General features: G+C 36.0%; 2 protein-coding genes across 4 annotated transcripts; one reads left to right on the forward strand and one right to left on the reverse strand.

Moving 5' to 3' along the window:
* Positions 1-175: 175 nt before the first annotated feature.
* ppp1r15a (protein phosphatase 1, regulatory subunit 15A) lies at positions 176-2,788 on the reverse strand. Of its 3 annotated transcripts, none has more exons than XM_053628970.1 (3): positions 2,554-2,788; positions 803-1,531; positions 176-595 (listed from the first exon to the last, which is right to left on the reverse strand). In XM_053628970.1, exons 2-3 carry the CDS (start codon positions 1,517-1,519, stop codon positions 224-226), a joined length of 1,089 nt encoding a protein of 362 aa, XP_053484945.1. In that variant the 5' UTR covers positions 1,520-1,531; positions 2,554-2,788; the 3' UTR covers positions 176-223. The 3 variants fall into 3 exon arrangements, with proteins under 3 accessions (XP_053484945.1, XP_053484946.1, XP_053484944.1); XM_053628971.1 differs by having other exon boundaries at positions 1,728-2,788; XM_053628969.1 differs by having other exon boundaries at positions 803-2,788.
* Positions 2,789-5,869: 3,081 nt separating this feature from the next.
* LOC128610698 (leucine-rich melanocyte differentiation-associated protein) lies at positions 5,870-9,707 on the forward strand (the record flags this gene model as incomplete). Its single annotated transcript, XM_053630115.1, is given in 4 exon segments — positions 5,870-6,018; positions 6,288-6,479; positions 6,590-6,667; positions 8,734-9,707. Coding segments are annotated over 4 exon segments (564 nt in total), but the record flags the coding sequence as incomplete, so codon positions are not given.
* Between the last annotated feature and the right edge of the window lie 104 nt (positions 9,708-9,811).

Consider the following 9,811-nt stretch of genomic DNA (forward strand, 5'->3'; position numbering starts at 1 on the left):
TCTGTCTGTCAGATGTCCATCTTTCTGTCAGAGTGTTATTAGTTTTCAATTAATTTATTTTGTGAGTTCAAATCAAAGGACTAACACGCTTGCATTGCTGGATCCTTGAGTAAAACAACCCACAACTGCTTACCTCAAATGTTTCAGATAAAAGCATCAGCCAAACGAGCAAATGTAAAGTTCATGCAATGTTTATTGACATTTTTTTTCTGTTCTGTTCTGTTTATGTAATGTTTCTCATTGTTTGATTAAAACAGTTCAATAATGTCAGTGTCTTGAAGCAAATACATAAGCACCATAACAGAATCTTTATAGATATAGCTGCCATGATTTTTTCAGTTTTTTGCTGGTATTTTGTTGTTTGCCGACACTGAACTGCTAAAATGTTATCAGAGTGGTTCGAAAGTCTGTCCAAAACTTTGGCTCTGTGCTGAGCTGTGAGACACGGGCTGATGATCTCTCCAATTTGCTCCACTCGCCTTTTAAAACGATCTCTGTCCCTCGCCATCTCCATCCAGCATGACCCATCTCGTGCTGCCTGGTTCGCAGCGTTCCATTCGATGTAGTGTATGGTCACCTCCTCACTGAAACGCACCTGAAAACAATTACAATGACAATTACAGAATGAGAAACAAGTTCTGACACGTAAATCGACATGTCAACATGGTGCAACAAGAGTACAAAACTCAGAAAGCTGATAAACATTAGTCATAATCACTCAATTCTTATATTTAAATGTCCACATATTTGCCACATGATTACATACAAGAAACACATGTTGTATTAGTGATGTAATAGCTACCTTTGTTGCTCTTTCCTTTGTGTTCTGTTCAGGATTGTCCTCCACATCACTGGCTGTGGGACTTGACACTGTGTGGTTCTCTGAAGCTTTTACTTTGACTCCAGTAGAACAGGAGAAGCAGAGTGGATCAAAGGGGTCACTTTTGTTCACAAACGACTCCCATAACTCTCTGTTCTCTGCAGACATCTTTAAATCTTCTTCATCTGACCAAACAGATTCTTCTTCCTCACTCCATTCTGTTTCATCTTTCTTTTGAGGACAACGAGAAACAGGTTCCTCCTCATCATCCTCCTCCTCATCATCATCATGATGATCATTGTCTGAAGCCTTCACTTTGTCTTCAGTAGGGCAGGAGAAGTGGAGTGGATTATAGGGATCACTGTGGTTCAAGAAGGCCTCCCATAACTCTCTGTTCTCGGAAGACATCTCTGAAACTCCTTCATCTTCTTCTGAACTCCATCCTGTTTCACCATCTCTATCATCGTCATCGTCATAATCATCATCATCATCATCATCATCATCATCATCTCTTTTATCCGGAACTACAGACTGACATTCAAGCCAGTCTGAGACCAGAACTTCTGTAACTGCCAGTTGATCAGACGGGATATTCTCCTTCATTTCTGGATCAACACTCTTCTCAGAAATGATGGGCATTTTGTTTTCTCTGGGCCCGTCTTTTACCTTTAGGCTCGAATTCTTCGTGTGGTTTGTCATGGCCTCTTTTTTCTGGTACACAAGAACAACATATTTACATTTAAGATGTAGCCTACTAATATTTACTTACACAGTGATGGACAACTTTCCTGAAAATGTCACACAAATAAAAGCAAATATTCTGTAACACAGAACAGACAGATTTTCTCCTGTAAGAGCCAAGGGGCCAAGTGGATAAAGAGCAAAATTATTTAAGAAGGAATGGTACCTTTTTTTTCTCTTTTTTTCTGAAAATATGTTAAATATTTAAGACATTATTAAAATATTAAGGCAAAACTGACTATTAGAATACCTCAACTACAACTACAACACTCTTCTGATAAATAACAGTTTAACCAGTTTACTAAATGCAGAAAACTGATGACGTCAACAGTACGTCTCTACACTGGTATAACATTCTATATTCTACAGACACTCGATATTCGCAGATTTGCGGAAATTAAGGGACCGTCTCTAAAGTGACATACATTGTTATTCACGTTTCTAACTTCAATAGCATTTGAAGGGAATGACTTGTAGTCACAAAGCCAACTGTAAAGTGTTCATCTATGTCATCTATCACGCACACTTTTTAGATTTTCGTTATTAACCCTACAATGCACGAACCAAAAAAACCTACACAAACTGACATTTTTGGTAACTGAGCGCATTTTATTTTGAAAACTGTAAGTAGGGAACTGTGTACGGGTTAATTTATGTACATGTTGTTTCGACAGATTGTGGATGGGAGCCGAAGGAATTCCACATTATTAACAGCATTTCCAGTCATTCCCTTCAAATGCTACTGAAGTGAGAAACGTGTATAACAATGTCGTATGTAACTTTAGAGACGGTCCCTTAATTTGTGTACATCTGTGAATATCGACCGTCCAACGTCAAGCCAACTTTATACCAGTTAGTTCTGCGTGAACGAAGCGTTTAAGCTTTAGAGAAACAAATGAACGTTTTCTACTACAATATATTATAAACAAAAGATTTGTGTTCTATCTATCCGAGTAAGACCACACTAACAGCTAGAACAGGGCAACTCTTACCTCTGATACATAACACTTTAACCAGTTGTCATGCGCGCGCTCCAATGTAAGTTTCTGGTTGAAATACGGAAACTGTTGAAATTGTAGATAGCAGTCGTTCTTTTCCGTGAAGGAATTATCGCCATAATAAAGAAATAATCCGCCGTGGCTTCAATCCTAAACGTCTCTCGCTGCGTTTGGGTTCTATGTAGTTCTCTTGTCTTGGCTTTCGGGTATAATACAGTGACGTACTCCAGCGGCTTATATAGAGCAAAGAGCTCTGACGTTTTTCCCCCCCGAACATGAAACCCGAAAGTCACGTGACTTGAATGTGTTTTACGTGACGTTTCTAGAAACTCCCATGGAGACAGCAGCGGTGTAGTATTGAGGTCGAGTTTCGTCATAACCTAATATGGAAATCAAAATTCAAAACAAAAACCCAGTCTGGGAGACAAGAAAACAAAACCCTGACTACACACCTCCATAAAAGTACTTATAATAATGAATAAAAATAAGTAACATGTCGAGGCCATACTATATGCTGTGGTATTTCTTTGTCTGTTCTCATTTTTATGTACCTGAGCTCTGTTATAGTAGGCTAAGATTAAACTAATGTTCCTGTCCAAGCAGTTGTTCTTATATGGTCTAATAAATAAATACAATAAATTAATTCAATCATTCATTCATTTAGTGATTAATTAAACACTGTGGAACTGAGACTAGACTACATAATGCCCCAACATAGAAACCAAAACTGAAAACAAAAACCTGTAGGGCAAAAAAAACCAAAAAAAAAACACCTCTTTGACTAAACATCACCCATAACAGTACTGAAAATAATGGACAATGAATAATATCCATTACTTATTAAATATCTTATGTTTGTTATTTATTCATTGGTTTGTTTTATTTCTTTCTTTTTTAATCTCTCTGAGCTCTATTCTTGTGCCAACATTAGTGTGTAGATTAGTGTAATATTCCTGTTCATGCAATAGTGCAAATAAATAAATAAATAAATAAATAAATAAGCACTGTAGAATTGAGGCTAGATTGCATCATAACTTAGCAAGGAAAGTGAAATTCAAAACTTTATCAGAGAAAACTAAAAATCCTTGGCTATATATGGCAGTAAGAACACTAACAGTATCTAGCATAAATATCTAATAAACAGAGCCCATAAAAATGTCACTAAGAATAATAAGCTAAATGCAGAAGAGATGTATTAGGGCTATAGACCTCTGTATATTAGATCAAAAGTAAATTTGCCAACAAATAAGTGTTATTTACAACCATTAGCTAATCCATTGAAAAAGGCATCCAGGTGAGACACATTTTATATAAAATACTTGGGCTTAGTCTTACTTGCGATTAACTTTCCCCAACAAAATAGGGGTAAAATCTTCATGAAAACATATTCAGGGTGGAATATACCTGCGTAGTTGTACTTTGTTACTATATTATGCTATAGTAGTTATTATAAGTATTATTTGGTATATTTACCTTAGTAATATTAAAAATAAATACTCATACTTAATTACATTTCCAAAACAAAAACAAAAAACATGCTTTTTATTCCTTACAGTTTTATTTAGACCTTCAAATGACTCATTACAAATTTTGAAGGTCTCTTTCTCTGTCCTTCAGTTAATGACTGTGTACTACACATCAATCAAATGGCCTCCCAAAAGTTTGGCACCCAATTATTTGTGTTTAATATCCAGTCAGGTTCACCTGTAGAATGTAGAAAACAACTCAAGAATCATGCCAATTCCTCATCTGCGGTAACCTTCTCATGGTACACAATGTTTCAGTATTCAGTATGCAAAATGAGGCACGTTGACAATGAGGCAAGTTTCCCTAACATGGTAACATTAACTATATATGACTATATTTAAGTAAGTTAACCTGTTGTCTTTGCTAATTCCAAGTTAGACTAGCATCGATTCCAGTAGCTAATGTAATGGGCTAACAAGTCAGTTTGTAGCTAATGGTAAATATTGCAAACTTACATAATAATGTTTATGTAATAATGTTGAATAATGTTTTCATGCCAATCAAATGTCATTTTCTAACATTGTCTCCCTCAGTACTTTCTCAGTAATTCATATTCACAGTACGATGCCTAATATAAATTACCTAGCAATGTATGATAATATTATTGGGCTCCCCCTTAAAAGCAATATTATTGAGCTCCACCTTAAAAGCACTCCCTAAACCACCACTAAAACTATCATATTGTTAATAAGCTTCAGTTAAAAATGATCCAGCAGCTGACCTATTTCTGTATACCACTGGCCTGAGTAAGGGGTTAATAGGCAGTGAAATTATCCAGATCTTGTGATCCTGACTCCAGACATGAAATACAGCCTTTATGTGCATAAAGAAGACATTCAGCACACACATTCAGGGATTGTCTCAATACACAACCTACTGAGGAACCCAGCTTACACCGGTGAGCAGAATTTTGTGCATTCAAATACAATGTATACTTTTTATATATTTTATTCTATGGTTGCTTTAGTCCACAAGTGCAGTATACTAGTGTGTAATCTCATTGACATATTTCACCTTTAAGTAAATTACTGATGAAAATTTGTTATGAAACTATTCTTCTTGTGAATAGAAAGCTACATGGCAGATTTGAGGAAAGTGGATGGAAATCTTAGGTAGACAGAATAATGCTGATTCCTAAAGACATTAAAAAAAAAACAACAGGAATTTTTAAAATGAGGAGTTTTATATTGGAAGACTGTTGCATGATGCAAATAAGCTACATATGTATAAGGTGAGTTTTAAGAATATTAGACATATTACACATATTCATTCTGATGTGGTCCTTATACACACACACACACACACACACACATGGGAAATTCTGTGAGAATGGTGCCTGATCTACTGAGAGTCCCACTTACTGAATGAATGATGGACTTTGACCTACTTTGATTGCATTTCCTTCCACCTTCAAAACATGGCAGTATATGGACTCTAAATTGCTCATAGGTGTGAATGAGTATGTAAATATGTGTTCACCTTGTGCTGTGTGATGGACTGGTGTACCATCCAGTGTGTATTCCTGCCTCATGACTAGTTTTCCAGGGATAGGCTCCAGATTCACCATGATACTGACCAGAATAAACCAGTTACTAAAGATAAATAAAGAAACTAATCTACTACTATTAATGCTCCTGAGTAAATTGGTTATGCTGTGTAAAAAAAAACAAAAAAACAACTGCATATTTGTATAGGATGTCATGTCAGGTCTGGCCATTGTTTACTATGTGACCTGATACCGACGGCTGAGCGCATGGAAGTGTGTGAGAGTAGTGTAATGGAACCAGGGGCTCCAGGGAGCTCCACCGTAGAGCCAGGACTGAAGAGGCTCTCCTTTGCATACCAGAGCCTCCTGGAGATTCCTTATGATATCATTCTCAAACAGCGGGACACCCTAGAGGTCCTGGACCTCAGTTATAACCTGCTGGACGAGTATCCTTTTGTGTGCACTTCTTTCTATTTGTCTAAATAATTGAATTGTGTATCAGCCCATAAAACAGGCATTTAAGGCTCTTTAAACTCAAAACATCATTGTCTTATACACAGGACTCTATGTGAAAACACACCCAAAATAACACACATTACAAACCTTCTGGCATGAGAATTTACCAAATGGTCACCCTCTCATCACATTTTGCCTTTTTTTGCATTTTGCATTTTTACATTTTGCATTTTTACAAAAGCAATAGCCCTTAACTCAGCCATTAACGGAGCCCAGCTCTTTTGGTGGAGCTGGACAAGCTGAGCACTCTCATCCTGGATGGCAACAACTACAGCACTCATGTCAAATTCCCCTACATGCCAAGTCTCACTACACTGTGGATCAACAAGAACAAAATAAGCAACCTTCCCATCATAGTTGACGAGATACGCGGCAAGTTCCCCAATATCAAGTAGGCTCCATTTGGCCATGTCTTTTTCTGTATTAACAACAGTTGATTCATCAGCAAATAAGCCTCAGTGTTCTTGAATTTCAGTAAGATGTTGTCTGCTGTGATTACAGGATACTTAGTATGATGAACAATGAGGCAGCACCCAGTTACTTTAATGGAGGCAGTCTGACTCAGTACATTGATTACAGGTAAATAAAACAATCCCAAAATTCCTATATGCCAAACATCTATATTTTTATGGATTCACCTACATTACCAATTTAAAACACATTGGTTTTATTTAGTGATTTAAAGGTTTTACACAATAATAAACAACACATAATTTCACATGTGTATACTACTCCACCTAGTGGTCATCATGTATACAGATATGCTGTTCTTTCCCCATTTTACGCCATGCAGACCACTCTAACGTAATAATAATAATAGAACGAAGGAATATCAGGCTTTTAATGAAAACGAAAATATATACATAATATAATAATATACAAAAAGTTGTACTGAAATAAGCCCCTTTAATATATTGAGACTAGAAAATCACTAGCTTTTTAGCAGAAATTACGGTTTTGTTGACATCAATCATCAGATTTTTAAAAAAAGTCAATTGAATTTATATGTATGTATGTATGTATGTATGTAATCTTAAACTGTAGTACTAAAACGTCAAAACTCAGCAGTAATGTCTTTATTTCACTGTTTTTGTTCACTCACATCCTATCCATAATAACATATATCTGTATGACATACAACTCCAATTCCAAAAAAGTTGGGACACTGTGTAAAATATAAATAAAAACATGTAAATAAAAATATTTTTTTGCAATGATTCTCATAAACCCATATGTTACTCTTAATACAACACAGAAAACATATCAAATGTTTAAACTGATCAAGTGTACCATTTTAAAGAAAAAATAAAGTAATTTTGAATTTGCAACACTTCTCAAAAAAGTTACGACGGGGGCAACAAAAGGCTGGAAAAGTAAGTGTAACTAAAAAGAAACAGCTGGAGGAACATTTTGTAACTAATGAGTTTAATTGGCAACAGGTCAGAAACATGATTGGGTATAAAAAAAAGAGTATCTTAGAGAGGCAGAGTCTCTCAGAAATAAAGATGGGATGGAATCTGGATGGATGCATATGTTGCTCTAAAACCTGTACATACCTTTCAGTATTGATACCTTTCCAGATGTGCAAGCTGCCCATTCCATAGGCATTAATGCACCCCATACCATCAGCGATGTAGGCTTTTGAACTGAGCCCTGATAAAAAGCCGGATGGTCCTTCTCTTCTTTAGTCCTCTTTAGTTTAGAGGATCCTGTGTCCATGGTCTCCAAAAAGAATTTCAAATTACGATTCGTCTGACTACAGAACAGTTTTCTACTTTGCCTCAGTCCATTTTAAATGAGCTTTAGCCCAGAGAAGACAGCTGCATTTCTGGATCTTGTTCACATATAGCTTCTTCTTTGCATGATAGATCTTTAACCAGCATTTATGTATGGCACGGCGAACTATGTTCACAGACAATGAGTTCTGGAGGTGTTTCTGCGCCCATGCAGTGATTTCCATTACAGAATCATGCCTGTTTTTAATGCAGTGCTGCCTGAGGGCCCGAACATCACAGGCATGCAATATTGATTTTCAACCTTGTCCCTTGTGCAGAGAGATTCCTCCAGATTCTTGGAATCTTTTGATGATATTATGTACTGTAGATGATGAGATATTCATAGTCTTTGCAATTTTACACTGAGGAGCTGAGAGGGTTAGGAAAACAGCACTTGTTTAAAAAAAATAAAATAAATAATATTCCAACAAACTGTCCTGTAAAACATTTTTTGTTAAGTACACATTGAAATGAACATTTTAATTCTGACATCATTGAAGGACTCCATTTTGGATTTTGTAAAGTATGCAGATTTACACATATTTAAATTTCATATTGAAAGCAGCCTCATTTGCATGAGTTAAATTTGTTTGGAAAAAAGTTCCCATAAAAACACATAGGCATATCAGCAATGTACTTGACTGTGATACCTATTGTTTTACAAAATTACCATATTCACCTTTAGTGTCTTGCCTTATGAAAGCAAATATGTTACTCATGTCAAAAATCAAGTTTCACTTGTCTTTCCTTTGAGAAAGCACACCAGTTTAGATGTGCATAAATTTAAAGAACTTATTTCTATATCAATTGAAATTATTGAAATGATTCATACTGAGTTCAAGCTGATTTGGGTCCACTCTTACTCTCCAGGCTATATGTTATCAGTCAGATCCCCAGTCTGGAGGTGCTGGATGACACAGAGGTGCAGGAGAAAGAGAGAGCACAGGCCAGGAAGACATACAGGATGCAGAAGAGCAGAGTTGGCAGTAAAAGAAGGAAGGCGTTCCATCATTGATGGTTTCTTCATCCATCTGATGTCACTCAGTTCTACGCCAAGCTTGACCGGTTCCTTTACTGTTGCCAAGCACTACCCATGCAGATAAACGTCAACTAACTGACAGCTGCATCGTGTTGATATGAACTGACAGGAAATCCAGACTGATACAAATACATGATAATTGTTGTTTTTACACTTGTATCAACTTTCTTTTTCTTTTTTTTTTACTGAATGTTGAACAATATGAACGAGTACTATATGAAGTTGGACGTCGGGTTCCCTGGTGAAAAAACAAACAAACAAACAGTAGAAACCCTCATGGTTATAATGAGAATTGTATTGGTTTTAATGGGAACTGTAATGGTCCCTGTGGGTCTCTATTGGTAATTTGTTGCCTTCTACTGGTGGCATGTGTAGTGTATACCAATAAGGACCAATAATGGTAATAGTTTTAATGGTTAGCTGATGGTTTGGTAATGCTATTTGTAGTGGAAACCATTAGAATTTCTGTGAGGTTTCTATTGTTTTTTTTCAGCATTGTTGTCTATGAATATTATACACGTTTCAAGATAAGCTATAGGCCTATTGCTCTTTTGTTCATTCAAAATATTTTAAGCAATAGCCTACTCTTTAGTATTTTTGTCTTGTAGAGCACAGTAAAAAAAAAAAGATGAAGAAATAAGACGAATGAAATAGAACTATTATATTACTTATTAGTCTGGCTGCTTTTTCTGCACGTATTGATTCTTTCATTAAATAAGCAGTTTTTTTTTCTTGTGCAGTATAACTTTGAATTGCTTCCTGCTACCCAAAACAGGAGTGGAACAGCTGGAGAGCTGTGTTTGTTTTATTTATAGGCTTCAACTGTTATATATGGTGAACCGTTTCCACCACAGTTAAGTAAAAAAAAAAAATTACTCTGTCATAATAGTGAGAAACTTTCTCGTAATA

This window comes from Ictalurus furcatus, chromosome 7, assembly GCF_023375685.1.
Source record: "Ictalurus furcatus strain D&B chromosome 7, Billie_1.0, whole genome shotgun sequence".
In the NCBI taxonomy this organism is placed as follows: domain Eukaryota; kingdom Metazoa; phylum Chordata; class Actinopteri; order Siluriformes; family Ictaluridae; genus Ictalurus; species Ictalurus furcatus.

Excerpts from the sequence above, each read along its gene's own strand:
- ppp1r15a (XM_053628970.1), bottom strand. The coding sequence starts at position 1,519 with ATGACAAACCACACGAAGAATTCGAGCCTAAAGGTAAAAGACGGGCCC. Across the intron at positions 596-802 it reads CAAAGGAAAGAGCAACAAAG|GTGCGTTTCAGTGAGGAGGT; the intron begins GTAGCTATTACA and ends AATTGTTTTCAG.